This window comes from Hypanus sabinus, chromosome 1, assembly GCF_030144855.1.
Source record: "Hypanus sabinus isolate sHypSab1 chromosome 1, sHypSab1.hap1, whole genome shotgun sequence".
In the NCBI taxonomy this organism is placed as follows: Eukaryota; Metazoa; Chordata; class Chondrichthyes; order Myliobatiformes; family Dasyatidae; genus Hypanus; species Hypanus sabinus.
The window spans coordinates 14751941-14777010 of record NC_082706.1 but is presented as its reverse complement, the minus strand read 5'-3'; the positions used below and the strand labels follow the sequence as shown (position 1 = coordinate 14777010).

The 25070-nt window shown below is 43.6% G+C and overlaps 1 protein-coding gene across 2 annotated transcripts in view; it reads right to left on the bottom strand.

Moving 5' to 3' along the window:
* LOC132391583 (G protein-coupled receptor kinase 5-like) overlaps window positions 1–25070 on the bottom strand; it is a 198358-nt gene that overhangs the window by 107365 nt on the left and 65923 nt on the right. Inside the window, exon 2 of one of the 2 annotated variants that reach the window (XM_059964963.1) lies at window positions 20070–20165. In XM_059964963.1, coding sequence (XP_059820946.1) covers window positions 20070–20165 — 96 coding nt within the window. Of the gene's footprint in view, window positions 1–20069; window positions 20166–25070 lie in introns of those variants that run through there. The other variant, XM_059964972.1, reaches the window with a different exon arrangement.

Genomic DNA, 25070 nt, shown 5'->3' with positions numbered 1-25070 from the left:
CCAGGAGAGTCCGCAGTTCCCACACTGGCCTTATTAGTCACAAGACCAGTGAAAAAACAAGTCATCGTCAATCCCACAGAACTGATTATGACGGGGAATGTCAACTACCAGATTTTGGAAACAGAGATGTTGAGGAAATTGGTAAATTGTCCTAATGCTGTCACATTCACTGAGGTCCAGTGAAAAACATTGTATGAATGTAGATCATTGTGTCCCATCAGTTCATCAAGGTCATACAAGGGAAAAGAAAAATACTGAACTATAGTTACAGGGCAAAGCCAAGACAAGGTTGGTTTGTGAGGTCAAGAGTGTTGGAGCAAATTTTGGTGATGCAATATAACAAATATTAACCTTCTACAACCTTTACATTCTGGTGTCTTCCCACTTGCTTTCCAGTCCTGAAGAGGAGCTTTGGCCCAAAACATCTACTATTTATTGATTTCCATAGATGCTGCCTGACCTTCTGAGTTCTTCCAGAATTTTGTGTGTGTTGCTTAAGATTTTCTAGTCGTAGAAAAGTCAGTGGGTGTGCAGACACTTAACTTTGGATGCTGTTAAATTTCCATATTCCCAGAATTGAAACAATATAAATGTCAGGGAGCACTGCACAAAGGTCCTTTTGAAGCAAACGGCTTAAAAGAAGTCTAGAAAACTATTCAGCGGGATGGGGAGAAACTGATTGAGGAATGGAACAAATGTGTGACTGCAATTCGAGACTCGGTAAAACACACCGGCAGTGAACCAACGTTTCATTTCACAACAGTCCATGGAAAAATATGCTTTCTAGCTTCTCACTGCCAAGTAATGGAGACTTGACCCCAAGCAGCAGGATATGATCTTGGACAGTTACTAAATAAATATTTCCCTCCTCCAAAACCAATCTTTGCAAAATCAGGATTTAGAACAAAGGAAATTGGACCAATATCACCAAAGACGTTTACATTCTGAGTTCATGGTGCAGAGCCAGCTCAAAGGAAACAATGCTCAAATTCATTCGCAGTCTTCAATAGAACTTCTCACACATTGACAAAATCCCATACATTGCTGTGTGAACACAGATCATGTACACATAATATATGCACAATGGGTCTAAACCTGTATTGCAATGCAAAGTAAATTCTCAGTAGCTTAAATCCCAACCAGAATTGCAGTCTTGTACACACACCCATGGGCTGTGCTTACACAAGAGGAAGCTCATGAAAATAATCCTGGGAATGAAAGGGTTAACACATGAGGTGCGTTTGGTGGCTCTGGGTCTGTACTCCTTGGAGTGGGTGGAGAAATCTCACTGAAACCTATTGAATATTGAAAGGCCTAGAGTGCACGTGGAGAGGATGCTTTCTACAGTGGGAGAGCCTAGGACCAGAGGACATGGCCTCAGAGTCAGAACAGAAGGACACCCCTTTAGAACAGAGATGAGGAGGAATTTCTTCAGCCAGAGGGTAGTGAATCCGTGGAAGTCATTGCCACAGACGGCTATGCAGGCCAAGTCATTGGGCATATTGAAAGCGCATGTTGATAGGTTCCTGATTAGTAAGGGTGTCAAAGATTACAGGGAGAAGGCAGAAGATGGGGTTGAGAGAGATGATAAATCAGCCATGATTGAATGATGGAGCAGACTCAATGGGCTGAATGGCCTAATTCTGCTCCCATCCCTTATGGTCAATCCAGTTCATGTTTTTTTTAATGATTTTTTTTCTCTTTTATTTTGCTGTTGTTATCCAAATACTTTCCTGACAAATACCTGTCCAACCATTCAGACAATGGAGGGAACTGAGCCACGTGCAAAACAAAGATGTTAGGACTTACTAACTTAATTAGTTTGGAACAACTTTGTAGGCCAAAAAGCCTGTTCCTGTGCTATTCTATGATATACATTTTAACTTTTAAACATTCACTGATCACCTTCGCTCCATCCACCACAAAAGACGGGCTTTCCCAGTGGCTACTTATTTTAATTCAACTTCCCATTCCGACATGTTGGTCCATGGCAATTTCTACTGCAACAATGGGGTCAATTACAAGTTTGAACAATGACACCTCAATTCTGTCTCAGTAGCATCTAACCTGATGGCATGAACAGGAATTTCTCTATCTTCCAGTAAGTTCTCCTGCAATCTCCTTTCTTCTTTCTCCATTCTGGCTCCCCCTTACCCCTTTCCCTTCTTGCCACTTGCCCATCACCTCCCTCTGATGGCCCTTTTCTCACCCTTTCTCCGATGGTCCAGTGTCCTCTCCTATTAGATTCCTTCTTCTTTAGTTCTTTAACTCTCCCACCTATCACCTCCTGGCTTCTTACTTTGTCCTACCTAGATAACCCCTCACCTGGTTTCACATACCACCTGCCAGCATATACTCTTCCCCCTCCCCCACACCCCCTTATTCTGTCACCTTCCTTTCCAGTCCTGATTGACATTGACAATTTATTCCTCTCTGTAGATGATGCCTGACCTGCTGGGTTCCTCCAGCATTTTGTGTTTGTTACATTTGAACTGAAGTACCATCAGCGTTGACATGTGGTGACCATCACGGCCAACTCATTTTTCACTACACCAGTGAATTGAATAAGGTCTAAACTTGATCTCAAATCTTCTTTTTTGGTAAATTAGCTTATTATTGTCACATGTACCAAAATGAATCTCATGGCAGTATATGATGATATATATGTACTTTGATAATAAATTTACATGTTCAAGGAGGAATGCCTCAAAAAGGCAGCATCCAGCATTATGAAACCCCCATCACTCGTGATGTGTCCTCTTCTCGTTGTTGGCATCAGGTAGGAGGTACAGAAGCCTGAAGGCACACTCAACAATTCAGGAACGGCTTCTTCCCCTCTGCTATCCAGTTACTGAATGAACACTGAATCCATGACCATCACCTCACTACTTTTTTATTTCTCTCTTTTTGCGCTACTAATTTAACTTTTTAAATATATATATATTTACAATTTTTGTCATCATCTATGGCAATATGCTGCAGCCGCAGAGCAAATTTTACAACATATGCCGGTTCAAAGTCAGAATCACAACTTGATTCTTCTAGATGCAGTTCATTGAAATTAGCTCATTACAACAGTGCACTGACCTACTCAGAAGATTTCACAAAGGAAACCAGCTGATTTCTGTCACTCCTTTTCTGCATTGCCAACAGTGCACTTACCAGCCATCTGAAAATTGACCCAAAAAAAGTCCCCTCATTTAGATGTAAATGTCACTTCCACCTGAACTGGCCTGCTTGCGTCAATGAAAAGTCAACCATAAAATGGTGGACACAGTCCAGTCCATCACAGGCAAAGCCTACCTTATCATTGAGCATGTTTCCATGGAGAACGGCCACAAGAAAGTAGCATCAAGGACGCCCACCAGCCAGGCTATGCTCTCATCTCACTGAAGGCGGTACAGAAGCCTTAGGTCACACACCACCAGGTTCAGGAACAGTTATTACCCCTCAACCATCAGGTTCCACACCACCAGGTTCAGGAACAGTTATTACCCCTCAACTGTCAGGTCCCACACCACCAGGTTCAGGAACAGTTATTACCCCTCAACTGTCAGGTCACACACCACCAGGTTCAGGAACAGTTATTACCCCTCAACCATCAGGTCCCACACCACCAGGTTCAGGAACAGTTATTACTCCTCAACTGTCAGGTCACACACTACCAGGTTCAGGAACAGTTATTACCCCTCAACTATCAGGTCCCACACCACCAGGTTCAGGAACAGTTATTGCCCCTCAACCGTCAGGTCACACACCACCAGGTTCAGGAACAGTTATTACTCCTCAACTATTAGGTCCCACACCACCAGGTTCAGGAACAGTTATTACCCCTCAACCATCAGGTCACACACTACTAGGTTCAGGAACAGTTATTACCCCTCAACTATCAGGTCCCACACCACCAGGTTCAGGAACAGTTATTACCCCTCAACCGTCTGGTCACACACTACCAGGTTCAGGAACAGTTATTATCCCTCAACTATCAGGTCCCACACCACCAGGTTCAGGAACAGTTATTACCCCTCAACCGTCAGTTCCCACACCACCAGGTTCAGGAACAGTTATTACCCCTCAACTATCAGGTCCCACACCACCAGGTTCAGGAACAGTTATTACCCCTCAACCGTCAGGTCACACACCACCAGGTTCAGGAACAGTTATTACCCCTCAACCATCCGGTCCCACACCATCAGGTTCAGGAACAGTTATTACCCCTCAACTATCAGGTCCCACACCACCAGGTTCAGGAACAGTTATTACCCCTCAACCATCAGGTCACACACCACCAGGTTCAGGAACAGTTATTACCCCTCAACCATCAGGTCACACAGGATCACAGGATTGGGATTCATGTCCACTGCCTCTGTACTTTTGAAAACATGGTTATTTCTTCCAAATAAAAGATGTTAAATGTGATGTCTTGTAACTTCAAAACATTAAATAGATTCTAAGGAAGTCACGGGAGTCTGGGAATGCAGGTCTAACTTTGTGTTTATTTTAACCCTGCATCACGTATTTATACACATAAGCTGTAATGGATTATTTAAATGAATGAGAATTCTTAACCAATCTATATACAAGATTACTCAATTATAACTGAAATATTAAATACACAATAAAATTTATTTATTTATTGAGATACAGTGTGAAATAGGCCCTCCCGGCACTTCGAGCCACATGGCTCAGCAATCTCCCAATTTAACCCTAACCTAATCATGGGAGAATTTGCAATGACTAATTAACCGGTACATCTTTGGACTGTGGGAGGTAACTGGAGCGCCCGGGAGGAAACACACACACACTGATGGGGAGAGCGTACAAGCTCCTTACAGGCAGCAGCAGAAATTGACCCTGGGTCTCCAGTACTGTAAAGCGTTAACGCTCACCACTGCTGCCCTATTCTGAAGGCAGAATCCACTTCTCTGCTAGATTTCAGGCTGTGATGAAAGTGCTTGGCGACAAGATGAGAGAGGTGGCTTTCATCACACCTTTTGTTTTCAAATCAAAATAAACTCTATTCACAATAGAAATTATTTACAAGGATAAACTACGAAATACCTTTTCATTTGTTTCGTTCATAGTTGATGCTGTCTGTATTGTTAAATTACATTCCTACAAATCAATATCTCTGCTGCCACCCTTGGGGTTCTCTGAGATGGATGACTGGTGCAATATTTTTATTATAGGCCTATCCAGTCCTGCCACCCAGCAACCCCCAATTTAATCCTCGTTTTCTGTGGGACAATTTATAATGACCAATTGACCTACCAACTGGTAGGTGTTTGGACTGTGGAAGGAAACCACACAGTCACGGAGAGAACGTACAAACTCCTTAAAAGCAGCGACGGGATAATTGTGAGGCTTCCTCACCCAACCTGGCCTCTCCCTCTCCAGTAGCAAAAGAACCCCTGCACTGCAGTCCTTCCTCACCGAGCCCTTCATCGCACCAAGTTCAAAAGCACATCAGTGAGCTTCCGCACTACTGGCTGCCCGCACAGCTACAAACCAGATCCTACGAGCGCTTTTCCCCTTTAAATTCCTAACAATTATCTCCTCTTCCCCCCCCCCCCCCGCCGCAGAAACAAACAGAGGACTGTGCTAAATGCCATTTCTCTTAAACAGCAGCACACCTTGAAAAGTTTGCAGTCAGCTTCATTTTTAAATGGGCCTTGCAAAGCTTTAAGTGAATTGACTGCAGTGTTGCAGCTGCAAAACTCAAGTTTAAAATTCAAAGTAAAATTATTATCAAAGTATGTTCATATCACCATATTAGGAGCTGGTGGTGGACCTGAGGAGGGCTAAGGCACTGGTGACCCCTGTTTCCATCCGAGGGGTCAGTGTAGACATAGTGGAGGATTACAAATACCTGGGGATACGAATGGACAATAAACTGGACTGGTCAAAGAACACTGAGGCTGTCTACAAGAAGGGTCAGAGCTGTCTCTATTTCCTGAGGAGACTGAGGTCTTTTAACATCTGCCGGACGATGCTGAGGATGTTCTATGAGTCTGTGGTGGCCAGTGCTATCATGTTTGCTGTTGTGTGCTGGGGCAGCAGGCTGAGGGTAGCAGACACCAACAGAATCAACAAACTCATTCGTAAGGCCAGTGATGTTGTAGGGGTGGAACTGGACTCTCTGATGGTGGTGTCTGAAAAGAGGATGCTATCCAAGTTGCATGCCATTTTGGACAATGACTCCCATCCACTCCATAATGTACTGGTTAGACACAGGAGTACATTCAGCCAGAGACTCATTCCACCGAGATGTAACTCTGAGCGTCACAGGAAGTCATTCCTACCTGTGGCCATCAAACTTTACAACTCCTCCCTCAGTGTGTCAGACACCCTGAGCCAATAGGCTGGTCCTGGACTTATTTCCACCTGGCATGATTAACTTATTATTATTTAATTATTTGTGGTTTTATATTGCTATGTTTCTTCACTATTCTTGGTTGGTGCGGCTGTAACAAAACCCAGTTTCCCTCCAGATCAATAATGTATGTCTGTCTGTATACAACCTTGAGATTCACTTTCTTGCAGGCATTTACAGTAGAACAAAGAAATACAATAGAATCAATGAAAAGCTACACAAAACAATGTGCAAAAACTGTATCAATATAAAAAAAATATTAAGTACATAATACTAAGAACACGAATTGTAGAGTCCTCAAAAGTGATAGGTTAGTGTTGAGGTGACTGAAATTATCTACACTGGTTCAGGAGCCTAATGGGTGTAGAGCATTATGGCAGGATAGTGTTTAGCACAACGCTTTGCAGTACAAGCAATCCGGGTTCAATTCCCACAGCCGCCCCTGTTTGTACGCTCTACCTGTGACTTGGTGGATTTCCTCCGGGTGCTCCGAACACTCATCCCACCGTTGAAACTAAACACCATCGACAAAAAAGTAACCTTGATGCTAAGACAGCTGACACACAGCCATAGTGACGTACAGCACAGAAACTGGCCCTTCACCACCACCTCTTTATCCAGACACTCAAACACATTAGGTCCGCATACTCTCACTTGTAGATGGGATTTGTGTGGTTACCTCTATGGGAATTTAAATTTGGCTTCTCCCTTCAGCTCATTACACTGGCCACATCCCCTCCATCTTCCAGTCCAGAGGAAGGGTCTCAACCCAAGGTATTGACTATCCGTTCCCTCAACCTCTCATCCACCTCCCCCCAACCTCTCATCCACCTCCCCCCAGACCTGCTGAGTTCCTCCAGCATCTTCAGTCACTTGTGCCTCCATTTTTCCACCTTGTATGGAACAAGCTGCCAGCGGAAGTGCTGGGTGCAGGCTCGATTTCAACATTTACCCGAAATTTGGGTAAGTACAGTACTATGCAAGTCTTGTGTGTATATCTATCTACACATATCTATATCTAACGGGTGCCTAAGACTTTTGCACAGTACTGTAATTGTTAACTTGAAGAAGAGAGCGAGTTTGCAAATCTGGTGGGAGCAAAGGATGTCAGGAATGGTGAGGGCGGAATGCTGCGGGAGGGGTGTGAGACAGGTGGTAGTGAAGGAATGCCAGGGGTGGGGGGTGGCACAGGTGCAGACACACCCAGCCCTGAGACACCAGGCAAAGTCATTTGATTCCAAGCAGTTGGTTTATTGGTCATTACAGAATGTCTCTCCAGTGCTTCCCACTCCCTTCCCTTTTCCCCCAACATGATTCCCCTCTCCATGTCCCTGTCCCACTCTCAGTTCGCAATAGAGACCCATATCAGAATCAGGTCTATCATCACTCACGTGACATGAAATTTGTTATTTCTTTAAAAAACAGCAGCAGTACAGTGCAATACATAACATCTCTATTCTACTGTGCAAAAGTCATCTTCCATCTGGCTTCTTAACCAACTCTCTTCATTCTGTCTCCAGTTAACAGTTGCCACTGGATGTCGTTTCCCTTTATCTACTTTGACTCTTCCCTCGTTTTGCTTGAGCATTTTCTGTTTTGTCATCCCTTGATTAGGATTTGAAGACAGCATCCATTTTCCATTAGTGGGGTCCAGTGCCTTTGCATACCAATGATGACACATGAAAAAATGGTACCTCAGCAATCTCCCCACTCTTTCCCATCCCACAACAACCATTACACACAGGAAGGGTTTATACGTGTGTAAAGGTCAAAATCCGGTTTATTTTCATAGACACTCAATGGCTCCTTTTTAGTTATCTTCTGTACAACAACTGAACGTCTTGATCACGTCTGCATGCTTTTGTGCATTGAGTTGGTCACATGATTGGCTGATTAGATATTTGCATTAACGAGCAGGCATACCTAATAAAGTGGCCACTGAGTACATGCTCATGGCCTTCTCCTGCTCTAGCGTTTGCACTTCAAGGTTTGATGTGTTGAGCATTCAGAGATGCTCTTCTGCACACCACTGTTGTAACGTGTGGTATAACAGTGAACCAGTTCGGCCATTCTCCTCTGACCTCTCTCATTAAAAAAAAAGGCATTTTTCACTCACAGGTCATTTTTTTTTTGTTTTTCACATCATTCTCAGTAAACCCTAGAGATCGTATATCCATGAAAATCCCAGGAGATTCTTAAAAACTCAAACCACCCCGTCTGGCACCAAAATCATCCCACGGTCAAAGTCACTAAATCACATTTCTTCCCCATTCTAATGTTTGGTCTGAACAACAACTGAACCTCTTGACCATGTCTGCATGCTTTTAAACATTGAATTGCTGCCACCATTGGCTGATTAACGAGGTGTACAGGTGTACTTAATAAAGTGGCCAATAAGTGCATGGTAACCTGGAATGAAGTACCTTTAAATGACTGTAATTACCTTAAGGAAATTGGATCAAGTCTTGAAGAGCACAAATTGCAGGACTGTGCGGAAAGACCAGAAGAGTGGAACTAATTGAAAAGGTCTGTGAAGCAGCCAGCACTAACATGACACCCCTCCTGTGTTGTAACATGCTATGAATCACTTTCGCCTACAGGGACATATAAATGTCACTTTTTCAATCTGTGCTGAAAGAAGAACTTATTCAGCACTCCCCTTCCCCTCTTCACCACGACATGGGTGTGTGTGATAGCTCTGCCGACACCAAGACAACAATTTTGTGATGTAGCTCCATTTATCTTTCTTCATTTCATGTTTGTCAGTGCTGGGCTAGCTCCAGTTGAATTTGTTGAGGTGGACGGGCAGATGTTGTGTTTACACAATTCAGCGCAAGGCCAGTCACAGACTGCAAAGCTACAGGATACTCCTGGGCTAGCTCAGACCAACCCGATGCGAGCTCTGTTCCGGAGGACAGTCGGCAGAAAGGGAGCCAGCTGCTTCCGTGTGACAGACACGAGAGATTCTGCAGAGACTGGAAATCCAGAGCAACACACACACAAAACGCTGGAGGAAGGCAGGCCAGGCCAGGCAGCGTCTATGGAGAGGAACAAACAACATATCCTTCCTTAGAGGAGGGGCCCAAAATGAGGGGCAGTTTTGAGCCCCTCATCTTAGAAAGGATGGGCCGACTGGAGAGGGTTCAAAGGAGGTTCATGAAAATGATTCCAGGATGAACAGCTTGTCACATGAAGGGTTTTTGACGGCTCTGGGCCTGCATTCACTAGAATTCAAAAGAATGAGGGGTGATGTCACTGAAACCTATTGAGTGGTGAAAGGTCTCCATGGACTGGATGTGGAGAGGTTGTTTCCTATGCTGGGAGAGTCTAAGACCAGAGGACACAGACTCAGAATAGAGGGACACACTTTCAGAACGGAGATGAGGAGGAATTTCTTTAGCCAAAGAGTGGTGAATCTGTGGAATTCATTGTCACAGGCGGCTGTGGAGGCCAAGTCATTGGGTATACTTAAGGCAAAGTCTAATATATTCTTTTTCTATTAATTTTTTTTAATGCGTTTCTACAAAACAACTACAAACAAAAAACCCAATTACAAAATGAAGATTAATACAGTGCAAAATAGCATATCAAATATATAATTCATAACAATAAGGAAACAGCACCCTAAATAAAATCATATAAAGTTAGTATCCCCCCACCCTCCCACTGCAGAACTCCAGGCCAACCATTACAATATGTAAAAAAAAAATAATGGGAGCGTTCGACCCCACAGAGCTGTAAATATATACAAAATTATAATGCCTACTACCAAAACTATAATGTAATTCCCAACAAAAAGAAACCATAAAACTTACAGAGAATAAAAAGCTGAAAGTAAGGGATTAAAAGGAATAAACTTAATCTAAAGGGGAGTTATGAAAGTTTTTGAGAATAGGTCCCCATACCTTTCGAAACTTTATTTCGGAATTGAGAAGTGAATAATGAATTCTTTTCCAGGTCTAAACAGGACATAATATCATTAAGCCATTGAGCATGAGTGGGTAGGGCAACATCTCTCCACATAAGGAGAACTAAGCGTCTGGCCAAAAGAGAGGCAAAAAACGTTTGACATTTAGTCAGACTCAAATGTATATCTGCCTCACCCAAGGTACCAAAAAGGGCAATCAGAGGATTAGGTTCTAAGTGGCAATTAAGAATATGGGATAAAGATAAAAAGACTTCTCTCCAGAATTTCTCTAGACTAGGACAAGCCCAATACATATGGATAAAAGAAACCTAGCCTCCTTTACACTTGTCGCAAACAGGACTAACGTCAGGATAAAACGGTGACAATTTAGTTTTAGACATGAGCCCGATATACAACTTTAGACTGTAAAAGACAGTGGCGAGCACATAGAGGTTGAATTAACTGATTTAAGAATCGAATCACAGACCGCATGAGATAAAGAAATATTTAAATCACGCTCCCAAGCAGGTCTAATTTTATCAAAGGGGGCACGCCTCAAGGTCACTAACTTATCATGGATAAAAAATATTAAGCCTTTACCCAATGGATTAATACAAAGAAACAGGTCCACAATGTTTTTCTCGGGTATCTCAAAAAAATTAGATAATAAAGTGGTAAAACGTCTAATTTGAAGGTATCGAAAGAAATGGGCATTAGGTAGATTAAACTTTACAGACAGATGTTGAAAAGTTGCAGAACGATTATCTATGAAAAGATCTTCAAAGTGCCTAATGCCCAGATATATTCTTCATTAGTCAGGGCATGAAGGGATACAAAGAGAAGGCAAGAGATTGGGACCAAGAGGGGAATGGATCAGTCATGATGAAATGGTGGAGCAGACTCGATAGGCCAAATGGCCCAGTTCTGCTCCTGTATCTTACGGTAATGCCAGAGCTTATTTCTATTTTGCCCATTTTCCTCTGGACATACTGACACAATTCTACTCTGCCACCATAGCGAGCACCCTCACGGCAGTCACTGCTGTCTGGCCTGGTGTCCAATTCCCTCACAATACACAGAAACTATAGCCAACTATCAGGGCCGCAGATCAGGTCACTGGGTGCACTCTACCAGCACTGCAGAACCTGCACGTGTCCAGAATAAAGAAGTGGGCATGAAAGTTCATTACAGACACTACCCAACCCTACTGACTTCTCTGAAAGCTCCCTTCCAAAAAGCAGCACAGGACTATTAAAACAAATACTCCAAACCATCTTAAAAGTCGTCATCCCCCACCTCCTAGTCAGCCAATCCAGTTAGCCCCCCATTCCATTACCCCAGTCGCTGCCCTGCAAACATTTTAAACTACTTTTTATAATGCTGTTTACATTGCAAATACATGCCAGTATTTATGCCCATTTTATTCCCTATCTGTACTTTGACCTCAAACTTTATTTTTATATAATTCTTTATAATTGTTGAGACTTGTTTCTCGTTGCATGTCACATCAACACACCACAGCAAATTCCTAATACGTGCAAATGTATATGACGAATAAAGTTGATCCTTAAAAGTTGTTATTTTCCAAAAAAGATTCATTATTTCCATTCTGCGTTTACCAGCTAAGTCTGCATTCATTCTTTAAGAAACCACGTCATGTTTGCTTCTGGCTGATGGCAATAGGAAAACCGAACTGAACAAGGAAGCCGAGCCTGAACTGAGCATCCGAACAATCTGCCTGCTACAGAAACGGCACTGCAGTGGATAGGAAGGTACTCAAAACTGCCAGCCAATCACAGCCACCAGTCTACCCATCATCGAAGACACTATATTCAGAACAATGCTGAAAGAAAGCCAGCGATATCAGTTACTTATTGAGATACGGTGCACAACCTGCCCTTGCGGCCCTTCAGTCGCTCTACCCGGCAATCCCTCCGATTTAATCCTAGCCCAATCACAGGTCAATATACAATGCCCAATTAAACTACCGACCAGTATGTCTTTGGACTGAGAGAGGAAACTGGAGCGCCCGGAGGAAATCCACATTGTTACGAGGGGAATGTGCAAACTCCTTAGCGGCAGGAATTGAACCTGAGGGGGCTGGTACCGTAAAGTATTGTGTTATCCATTACGCTACTGTGCTGTCTCACAAAGGATTTCACTCGCCCACCTACTTACTGACCGTTTGTCCCATTGCCACCAAGGAGGAGGCTACGTAGCATCCACGCCAGGACCACCAGTCTCAAAAACAGTTACTTTCCCCAAGCAGTAAGGCTGATCAACACCTCCACCCACTAACCCTTTATCATTTCCTGTCAGAGTCAATTTATGTACAAACACTTCTGTGCCTACCAACACGTTATGTACATATGATTAATTTATGTATACAAGCTATCTAATATATTTATATTTATTCCATTTATTTTTTATTATTGTGCTCTTTATCTTACCGTTTTTTTTTGTGCTGCATCAAATCTGGAGTAACAATTATCTCATTCTCCTTTACACTTGTGTATTGAAAGTGACGTTAAAACAAACTTGAGTATCTCTCTCCCAATATATCATTCTCTCTCTATATCTATATATATATCTATATACAGCTGTTGTGCAAGGGCATCGTGAGATGGAATCTGGCCTGTAGTGTGAGGTCAGTGGGTGACATCGGTCACAACAAAGGCCACAGACCCACATTAAAACTAATGGAACACAATGTGATAATCTGCAACTAATCACCGGGGAGTTTGGGTCAGCATGTGTTCGAAATATTAACAAGGTAACTATGAAGTTACTGGGTAGCATCTTTCACTTGAATGCCTCTGCCTTTCCCAGCTCGGTCTCGGTGACTTGCCCTGTTAAACTGATTGGAGGCGCTCCAAAACAACAGCTCCATCCCACCACTGATACCATGGGAGCGACCTCGAGAAATAACATCCGGCCAAAAATAGCCTACCCCTGCTGAGTTGAGAAGTTCAAAGCGTTTTTTTAAAAAAAAACTGGTGTTGCCTCTTCCCTCAGTTCAGCGTGTAGTACACCGCTGGCTGTCTGGGCTGAGCAGACCGTAGCATCAAGATAAACACAATGACTACGACGTAACACCTTGAAAACAACAAACTCCCCCTTAAAGGGTTCTAGTCTGAGCATTCATACCCATTACTCATCGACTCCCTGATGAGTCGAAATTTGTCTTCAATTGTTCTGCTTCAGTTGGAGGTGATAACTTGCTGGATGATATTTTCTATACCATTAATCATTCCATAATTATGAAATGGTTAACAGCTTGCCACTGCCTGTAAAGAGCTTGCACGTTCTCGCTGTGATGGCATGGGATTCCTCTGGGTGCTCTGGTTTTCTCCCACAGACTAAAGGCCTGCTGGCTGGTTGGTGAATTGGTCACTGAAAATCGTCCTGTGATTCGGCTAGGGTTAAATTGGAGGATTGCCGGGTGGCGTAGCTTGAAGGGATGGAACGGCCTTCTCCGTGCTGCGTCTCAATAAAAAAAAATGAGCTAAAGATCTACTTACTGGAGGAGTGGAGCAGTGGTAAAATTACCTAATTAGGAGCCTGTTCTCTACCCCCACCACAGAATTGTCTGTGTTCAATTCATTATTAAATCAATTTGTAAATTATCAAGGAGATGGTCTCAGTAACATTCATTACAAGACTATTGAATAGCTGGAAAATAAACATCCAATTTACTTTTTTTTAAACCTTTCTTCCATGGTCCACTCTCCTCTTCTGTCAGATTATTTCCTCTTTACCCATTTGCTTTTTCCATCTATTACCTCAGTTTCTCACGTCATCCTCCAGCTTGCACTCCTTCCCCCGCTCCCCAATCTTCTTATTCTGGCTTCTTCCCCCTTCCCTTCCAGTCCTGATGAAGGGCCTCAGCCTGAAGCATCGACTGTTTATTCCTCTCCACAGATGTTGCCTGATCTGCCAGATTCCTCCAGCATTTCTTGTGTGCTACTCTGGATTTCCAGAATCTCTTGTGTTTGTGACATCTAACTTGCTAATGTTCTACCATCCTTCCCTAGTTCAGCCTAAAGAAATTTGTTTTATTGAGAGACAAAGCATGGTAACAGGCCCTCCCAACTGAACAAGCCCGTACCACCCAATTACACCCAAGTGACCAATTAACCTACAAACCCAAACATTTTTTGGAGGAAACTGGAACAGCCGAAGGAGTCCCGCCATGACCGTGGGGAGAATGTCCAAATTCCTTACGGACAGTGGCAGGAATTGAGTACAGATCACTGGCACTGTAAAGCACCCCACACTAAAGTTGACTCCAGACCAAGCAATGTAGTTGATCTTTTAACTATGAGTCAACTGATCAGCCTTGGAGCACAGAGAAATCTTGGTGGTCCAACTCCAAAATTCTCTGAAAGTGGCCACAGGGGTAGATAGTGCGGTGAAGAAGGCATATGGCATGTTTGCTGTTATTAGTGTAGGGTAGCTGAGTTCAAGGATGAGGAAGTTATGCTGCAGATTTATAAAATTCTGGTGCGGCCACATCTGGAGTACTTTATTTATTTATTGGGGTACAGAGTGGAGTAGGCCTTTCCGGCCCTTCGAGTTGTGCAGCCCAGCAATCCCCAGTCTAATCACAGGACAATTTACAATGACCAATTAACCTACCAACTGGTACGTCTTTGGACCGTGGGAGGAAACCGGAGCACCCGGAGGAAATCCATGCGGTCACAGGGAGAGCTTACAAACTCCCTACAGACAGTGGCAGGAATTGGGCCCAGGTCTCTGGTATTGTAAAGCGTTGCACTAACCACTACGCTTCCGTGCTGCCTATTCAATTCCGGTTGTCCCATTATAGGGAGAATACGGAGGCTTTCGAGAGGGCGCTGAAGATGTCTACCGCAATAATCCCAGATTTGACGGTATGTGCTAGAAGTCGGGGTTGGACAAACCTGGATTTCTTTCTCTGGAATTAGCAGAGACTGAGGAAAGACCGGAGAAGAGATTATAAGTCTGAGAGGCATAAATAGATAGCCGGTACCTTTTCCCTCAGGATAGCATATCTAATCTTGGAGGTCCTGCATTTAGAGTGAGAAGAGAGAAGTCAAAGGAGATGCACCAAGCAGTTTTTTTTTAAAAGAGAGAGAGAGACAGAGATGGTTTCCGAGGATGCACTGCCAGCTGAGGCTGTGATGGCAAACATCACTGAAGCACTGAAAGAGGGATTTTGGTAGGTACATGAAAATGCACAGAAAGAATGGTAGGCTGAAGGGATTAGTTTAGTTAGGCATTTGGGCGCCACAGTAGCGTAGCGGTTAGCACGTTGCTATTAAAGGTCACGGCCTTCCGGAGTTAAATTCTGACTTCTTCTGTAAGGAGCCTCTGTACATCCTCCCCATGGAATGCATGGGGTTTCCTCCAGGAGCTCTGCTTTCCTCCTGCAAACCAAAGATGTACCAGGCAGGTTCATTGGTCATTGTAAATTGTCCTGTGATTAGGTTAAAGTTGATGAGATTTTTCAGGGTGGGGGAGGGTGCTGGTGCCCCTTATACCCTGTATTGCTAATGAATAAATTACTAGTTAAAATAGTTCAGCACAACATTTTGGGCAGAAGGGCCTGTTCCTAAACTGACCTATTTTCTCAATTTCTATTACCTAGTTTGGCCTAAAGGTGCCTCCAGACCAGCTGACTCTTTACTACGTCCAGAGTACAGGGGCAATTGGAAATGAGGTGATGCTGATGAGAAGAGCAGGATGTATCAAAGGAATAAGATGATGAAACTTTGAAATTATGTTGAGTCAGAGCAGTCATGGTCTTGTTGAATTGTAGGGCAGACTCAAGGGGGCAAAGACAGCTTCATCCATCAAGGACCCCCATCATCCAGGCCAATGCTCTCCTCTTGTAATTGCTGTGAGATCAGGGACTCCCAACCTGGGGTCCACGGACCCTTTGCTTAATGGTATTGGTCCATGGCATAAGGGGTGTGATCCCTTGCATGTGATACAGGTAGCCCAAGGTCCGTCACCACCAGGTTCAGGAACAGTTATTACCCTTCAACCATCAGGCTCCTGAACCAGGGTGGATAACTTCACTCACCCCATTACTGAAATGATTCCACAACCTATGGACTCACTTTTCAAGGACTCTATAACTTATGTTCTCAATATAATTTATTATTATTTGTACTTTTTTTTTATATTTGCACAGCTTGTCTTATTTTGGACACTGGTTGTTTGTCCATTTTTGTGTATGGTTGTTCATCAATTCCACTATACTTCCTTGTATGTACTGTGAATGCCCACAAGAAAATGAATTAGGGTAGTATACGGTGACAAATACATACTTTGATAATAAAATTGAACTTAGAGCTTTGAAGTTTGAATGGCCTTCTCTCCTATTTCTCCTGTGCTATGAATCATTCTCTCAGGAAGTTGCAGCCCTTCATCGATCAATTTTACTCGAACCACGTCATTATGACACTGACTCTGTCAGAGTTTACTGAGCATATCTAGGCTGCTCTGTTCCTCACAGTGATTACATTTTGAAAACATGCCGTAACATCCTTTGGGACGACCAGAGACTCAAAATTCTGGCGGCTGGATGAAGTTCAATAAGGCCTCCACCTTCTCAGGAGACCAATAGATAAGAGCATGAGAAATATGAGTGGAAGCTGCTCATTCAGCCCCACTAGGCCTGTCCCACAGTTAAGAATAACCATCGGGTTTACGGTCACTGACACAAATCCGTGAAATTAGTTGTTTTCAATAAAAAGTATGAGAATAAAAGTAACAAGATTGTTCCTCAACTTTGAAAAAATTATATTTATTTAGTTACTTATTTATTGATTGTTTGAGATACCTTCTATGCTACCAATACTCACTTTGCCTCTGTCACATTATCGTGCCATTTACCTTCTTTGCTACTGTTACCTCTTTCATGTGTTTAACAACCTGCCATTCACCATCCTGACCCAGTTTAAGTTCCCAAAATGCACCACCTAACACTTGTCCAGCTAAAAAGCAAATCAAAAACGTCCAAACCCTAATCCCTGCTACATACACGATGTCCATATCCCTTCATATTTCTTACATACATGTTTATTAATTATTGTACTACCCTGCACTATTTTGTGCACTGTAGCCCTGTGCATGTCTGTAGCCTAGAGCAGTTTTTATGTTGTTTTACATAGTCTAGTGTAGCCTTGTGCTGTCTCACATAGTCTAGTGTAGTTTTGTGTTGTTTCATGTAGCATCAGGGTCCTGGAGGAACGTTGTTTCATTTTTACTGTACCCGCAGTTTATGGTCGAAATGACAATAAAAGCAACTTGAAGTTGAACTATCGAAACATTAAAAGCCTCTAATGTATTTGCCTCTACCACCACACCAGGCATTCACCACTCTTGAGTTAAAAAAAAAACTTACCCCTTACATTCCCTCTGAACCTACCTCCTCTCACCTTCAATGCATGCCTTTTCGTATTGGACATTTCTACTCTGGGAAACAAATGCTCCCTGTCTATGCCTTTCATAACCTTTTAAATCTCTATCAGATCTCCCCTCAGCCTCTGCTGCTTGATAGATTTAGTGCACCCAATGGCACATCTCTCCTTAGCTTGTGCTGGATGACACATTTTGTGGTAAATTTTGATGGAAATGTGATAAATGAATGAATCTGAATCAACTCCACCCAGATTCCACCCCTTACATACCCGGCAGGGGCAATTTACAGTGGTCCTACCAACCGGCATGTCTTTGTGATGTGGGAGGGGAACCGGTTCACCCAGGGGAAATCCACACGGTCACAGGGAGAAGGGGTAAACTGCTGAGAGAGAGAGCGCTGGAGGTCAGCATTGTACCTGGGTTTGCTGAATCTGAGTGGCAGCGGCCCCATTGGTTGCATCAACATGGCAGCCGACTTGCCCACTCTACTGCTTCACGATTAGGGCAGAGTGAAAAGATAAAACCCAAGTGCACTTGGGTGCAAATGGAAAGCAATGATCCAGGCCACCAAGGTGCATTGGGTGCAATGATGCAATGTTAAAGCTTCTCATCATTGATTGGTTGGTTGTCCATCATTTCCGACTATGACAGATTTGTGCAGTTCCGTGGTGTGTTTGTAGCTGAGTCCAAGATGTGAGCGGCATAGACATCCACAATAAAGACATGAAACCTGTACTGGATCTGGAATTAGAGCTGCTGTCTTTGCTTTCCCTCTGTCATAATTACTGTAACTGCATTTATCCAGACACCCGAGAAAATGGCTTGCTGAACTTCAAGTTCATCAGGCATAAACACGGAAATAATTTCAGTTTCAGATTTGGTCAAAATGCCATCGATTCCACATCACCAACGGATAGACAGAAAATTTTGTCTATGTAAATGACAAATTTGGAGTCTTCCCAATGCAGCCCAACTTCATCTCTACATAACAGCCAGCACCTGCATTAACCAGCGAACTGCCAAAGACCTGACCTGTATCTTCTGTGTATCTCTGAATTCAACATTCCACCAGTGTTATGTTTTGTAACTTCAAAACATTAAATTAATTCAAAGGAATATAGTGGAGTTCAAAATGCAGGTGCATCTTTAAGGGAGGTGTACACATATCATGTGATAGCAATTAACTTACTTTTTAAAACACCTGTAGTTAATTAGTTAAACAAATAAGAATGCTATATCTATATATTTGTATCTATATAGATATACGAGGGGTGATTGATAAGTTCGTAGCCTATGGTGGAAGGAGATGAGCTATACAGCTCTCTTTACATGTACATGAAGTTCAACTCTGAGTGATTGTGCAGAAAGTTTGAAGTTTATAACTCATCTCCTTCTACTTTAGGTCACAAACTTATCAATCACCCCTGATATGGTCACTTTCTGGAGGTCCAAGATCCATATGCTCCATGACCGCTGGACTAAGTGTGTAAATGTAGGAGGGGACTATATTGAAAAATAAATGTGCTAGGTTTTCTAAAATTGACTCCTTCTACCTTAGGCCACAAACTTATCTTTGCAAACTCAGAGCTGCTCAAAATTCCACTGGGCTCCATCACTGGGGCACCAGGTCTATCCTTCTTACCAGTACCTGTCCCATCATCTACTCACCAATCAAAATGCATTTCCTCAACCTTTTTCTTCAACTCATCCCAAGATAACATACTTGTTATCAACCCTCTCACCCCCACTCACTTTGTTTGATTTATTCTCCCTCTCAACCCCATTCTCCTGCCTTTTCTCCCATAACCTATGACACCCTGACTAATCAAGAACCTATCAGCTTCCGTTTTAAATATACCTGATGACTTGGCCTCCACAGTCATCCATGGCAATTAATTCCACAGATTCACTACCCTCTAGTTAAAGAAATTCCTCCTCATTTCTCTTCTAAATAGATGTCCTTCTATTCTGAGGCAGTGTCTCTGGTCTTAGACTCCCCCAGTATAGGAAACATCTTCACATCCACTCTATCTAGGCCTTTCAATATCTGATAGAATTCAATGAGATCCCCCACCCCATTCATCTAAACTTTAATGAGCCTGACACAGAGCCATCAAACCCTTCTCATACATTAATTCTGGGATCATTCCTGAGAACCTCCTCTAAGCCTCCCCAATGGCAGCACATTCTTTCTTACATAAAGGGCTCAGTACTGCTCGTGCCAGTCTGACTAATGCCTTATCAAGCCTCAGCACTACATCCTCGATTTTATATCCTACAAATCAATGCCAATATTGCACTTGCCCTCCCTTACGGCGGCTAAAATGCAACAGTCCTTGACCGCGAGCCCCTGCCACAGCGCTGGCTGGTTCCACTCACCCAAAGTTTTTCGGAGATCCTCACATTGATTGATTTGAGGAAATCGAAGGATTTCTTTCCATTTCTTGCTTCTTCCTTTCCGTTTCCCTCCCCCACCTGCAAATTTAGAAGGAAAATGAGTTAGCACTAAGATCAGTGACATCATTTTGCATAAGTGCGATCAACCTGTTCAGGAGATGGGTCCGTGGCACTGAAGGGGGGAGTAAAGTGGTCACCACCAAACCACTTGCAGCTTGATCTTCTAGATATAAATGCTTGGAGCCAGTTATGCCTGGTGGTGTCAGGAGCCTTTGGTCTTCCTTAGTGCCAAAGGCACCCTGTCGACCTCGCACCAAACATGGGAAGAAGATGACTGAAGCCTACCTCAGAATAGAAAGACGTACCTTTAGAAGAGAGGGACGAGGAGTTTCTTTAGCGAGAGGGTGATGAATCTGTGAAATTCATCGCTGCAGACCACTGTGGAGGTCAAGTCAATAGGTATACTTAAAGTAGAGGGTCTTGATTAGTAAGGGCATCAAAGGTTACAATGGGAAGGCAGTAGAAGGGGTTGAGAGGATTAATAAATTGACTGTGATAGAATAGCAGTGCACACTTGATGGGGTCGAATTGCTTAATTTTGCTCCCATGTCTTATGGCTTTAGTCTTCCTCAGTGCCAAAGACACACCACAGACTTCACGCCAAAGATGAGAAAGAGGTCAAAGTGTTGCAGAAACTGAAGTCAGGACAGAGTACTCAAACATGCGGTGAGCAGACTGAAAACCGGTGATTGTGTGTCAAAAACCTCTTTAGATCAACTCAGGTTTATAGCAGTTATCTGAAGATGCATTCCAAACCTACTCTTTACCCTGATAACATTCCCCCTCAGAGAAGATAATGGAGAGAACTGTTTATTACCACAAGTCCTGCTGCTCTCCAAAAGGCTCGAGCACCAAACGGAAGACATTGTCTTCTCATTTCCTAATGATCCATGAGAGATCTTTCAAGTCAATAAATATCTCCACATGTCAGAGTATCTGTCCTGGGACCAGCACGGAAGTGCCAATACAAAGAAGCGCCTCTTTCTTAGAAGCTTTCACAGATTCGGTAAGTCATCTAAACCTTTGACAAACTTTAGTAGCTACACAGTGGAGAGTATCCGGACCGGTTGCATCACGGCCTGGTATGGAAACACAAATGCCCTGGAAGGGAAAAGTCTACAGAAAGTGGTGGATATAGCCCTCTCCACTAATGAGCATATCTACAAGGAGTGCTGCCACAAGAAAGCAGCATCCATCTTCAAGGACCCCCACCATCCAGGTCGTGCTCTCTTCACACATCAGGGAGGTGGTACAGGAGCCTTAGGTCACACGGTACCGAGTTCAGGGACAGTAATTACCCTCCAACTGTCAGGCTCTTGAACAACTCGACTCAACACTGAACTGACTCCGATACCTTGGATTCACTTTCAAGGACTCTATAACTCATGTCCTCAGTATTATTTATTTCTACAATTTACAGTTTGTCATCTTTTGAACATTGTTTGCCCATCTATGCGTGTAGTTTTTCATTGGTTCTATTGTATTTCTTTGTTCTGCTATGAATACCCACAAGAAAATGAATCTCAAGGTAGTATATGGTGACATGGACACACTTTGATACAAATTTACTTTGAATATACACTCAATGATCACTAGAGTAGGTATAGGAGGTACGTGTTTTTCTGCTGTTGTACCCCATGTACTTCAAAGTTCGACGTGATGTGTGTTCAGTAATGCTCTTCTGCACACCACTGTTATAACACACTTATTTGAGTTTTTGCTGCCTTCTTGTCAGCTTGAACCAGTCTGGCCATTCTCCTCTGACCTCTCTCTCAATAACGAGGCGATTTCACCCACACTATTGCCACTCACTGGATCTTTTGCTCACCCCCACCCCCCAGTGTGGCGCATGAAATTTCCAGGAGATCAGCAGCTTGGGATACTCAAGCCACCCCATCTGGCACAATCCACGATCAATCCACAAAGTCATTTAGATCACATTTCTTCCCTGGTCTGAAGTTTGATCTGAACAGCAACTGAACCTCTTGACCATGCCTGCATGCTTTTATGCATCGAGTTGCTGCCACATGATTGGCTGAGTAGCTATTTGCATTAATAAGCAGGTGTACTGGTGGACCTAACTAAGTGGGTACTGAGTGTGGCTGGCTTTTAAGAGATGCTTCCAAAATGTGTAGATATGATGGTCATGTTCAAGACACAGGAAAACATGTTGAAATCATTCCAGAGGTTTTAGTTTTATTAATTATACCAAAATGAACCAAGTATCTTATGGAAACCAGTGACACTAACTTCAGTTCACTCAGCCCCACCTAGAACTGCATCATTGTCGCTGAGGCTTTTTCCTTCACCCTAGCAATGACCTAGCTCATTATTGGACACACCAAGCTAGTGCCAAGGAAGTGGTCGGTGTAAGCAATTAGCACCGTGCATGTCAGTAACGTCCAGCTATCAATAGCTAGAATTACCACCTAGATTCAGAACTGCCATTCAGCTTCCTACAATAGGACTGCGGCACACTTCAAAGCTCAAAGTAAATTTATTATCAAAGTGTGTACATGTCACCACATACTACCCCGAGCTTTTCACTGACTCTATTTGGTTTCTTTGCTCTACTGCAAATGCCCGCAAGAAAATGAACTTCAGGGTAGTTCTTCTTTGGCTGTCCATCGATGACAACTGAGGCCTGGGCAGGGTTGCATGGAAGTTGCAGTTGCCCATGCTGCAAGTCTCCCCTCTCCACAACACCAATGTTGTCCAAGGGAAGGGCATTAGGCCCCATACAGCTTGGCTCCAGTGTTGTCACAGAGCAATGTGTTGTTAAGTGTCTTGCTCAAGGACACAATGTGCTGCTTCAGCTGAGGCTCGAACCAGCAACCTTCAGATCACTAAACCGTCGCCTTATCCACTTGGCCACGCGCCACACTTCTGAGGGCAGTATGTGGTGACAGAAAAACACTGATTACAAAATTACTTTGTTTTATAGACAGTAATAATCATATTTTAATTTGAATTTATTCACTGTCTTGTAAAAATTTGATGTCTGCATTGTGTGCATTTTTGTTTCAACAAACTTCTGTAGTTTTGTTTAACAAAAGGAGCCTGTTGGTTGAAGGGTAATAACTGTTCCTGAACCTGGTGATGTGGGACCCAAGGTTTCTGCACCTCCTTCATGAGGAGAGAGTTTGGCCTGGATGGGGGGGGGGGGGGGGGGGTGGGTCCTTCAAGATGGATGCTGCTTCCTTCTGGCAGGGCTCCTTGGAGATGTGTTCAATGGTAGGAGGGCTTTTCCTGTGATGCAGTTGTGTGAAGGAGGAAAGCTCACTTTCGAAATATGTTCCTCAACATTGCTGCTTCAAGGACAAATCTACCAGCTCCTAAGCAAGATCGAGGCACAGAAGATGGCTGATGCTGGAATCTGGGACAAGATCCGAAATTTTGAAGGAAGCCAGTGCATTCAGCATCATCCGTGGGGCAGGAGGAATTGTCTGCACTTCTGGTGGTGACCACACATCAGGAGTGAGAATAAAAGAGGGGAGATAGCCAGCCAACCAGCACCTGCCTGTCTCACTCAACCCCTCTCTGTTATACCAGCCACTTTGTCTCCACTCAGTCCTGATGCAGGACCCCAACCTGAAACGTCAGCAATTCCTGCCCCCACCACGCACACACACACACACACACACGGATGCTGCCCAACCCTTTGAGTTCCTCCAGTGGTAGGTCTGTCATTCCATTTCTTGAGTAAGATGGCATAACAACACAGCCCAAGGGAAAGCTTTGTGCCAGCCCAGTCACCAGACTTCAAGTTTGAGTCAAATAATCCGACAACCCGGTACAAAGCCCAACTCCATTCATTGCGTTGAATCTTCTGTCCTTACTTAACATCTCCGAATTTTCACTGACAACTTCCTCCCACCCGTATTCCCCAGAAGGTTACTTTCGCCAACAGTCATCACTCTTGGGTGTGCCGAGACAATGCCGGCCAAGGTTTGACCAATTCAACTGCAGGGCCATACTGCCAAGTAATTCTGCCTGGATAATTACCGTTGAGTGCATTTCCTGTCAGACGAGCGCAGGCAATCAGACACCATTGCTGGGACCAGTTTCATATTACATTTATTGAGAAACATTATTTTATTGAGAGACATCATGGAATAGGCCCTTTCAACCTTTTGAGGCGCGCCCAACAACACTAGCCTAATCAGGGGACAATTTACAACGACCATTTAATCTACCAACCCGTACGTCTTTGAACTGTGGGAGGAAACCAAAGCACCCAGAGGAGACCCACATGGTCACAGGATGAACATACTAACTCCTTACAGGCACCATCAGGAATTGAGCCCCTGTTGCTGGTACTGCAAAGGATTGTGCTAACTACTACGGTATCGTCGTGCCCCTGTGCATTGACTGTGGCGTTGGCTGACAACAGGTGAGTCAGGATAGTTAAGGGCATGAAATGGAATTCTACCCTGGAAAGGTGCAAGGGCTTCATCCTATGATACCCCTCATGAGCTATGATGCAAGCGGGAGCCCACCAACCTCTGGACCAAAAAGCTGCAGGTTCAATTCCCACTTTGACCATCAAACACAAACAAAAAACAAGGTTACGCACCGAGCACAGTACTGAGAGCGCCCTGAACTGTTCGATTTCCAGCATCTGCAGAATCTTTTATACTGCCATGGGCCAATCTTAATCCATCTCAAAGAATTGCCCTCTCCTGTCCGAGGATTCAAATCACTGAATCTACACTGTACTAACTGCAAGGGAAGCACATCCTTCAGTATGTCACAAGGTCAAAAGAATCACATGAATCTGCAAGTCTGTCTTATATTTCCTGATGGCTTCAGAGACACATCAGAGTCAATATAAAACATCACTCAGAGTGGGATTTCTCATGAACGGGCTTGTACAGTTCAGCTCATTTAAACCAGGAAACCACACCATTTAGCAGTTAATAA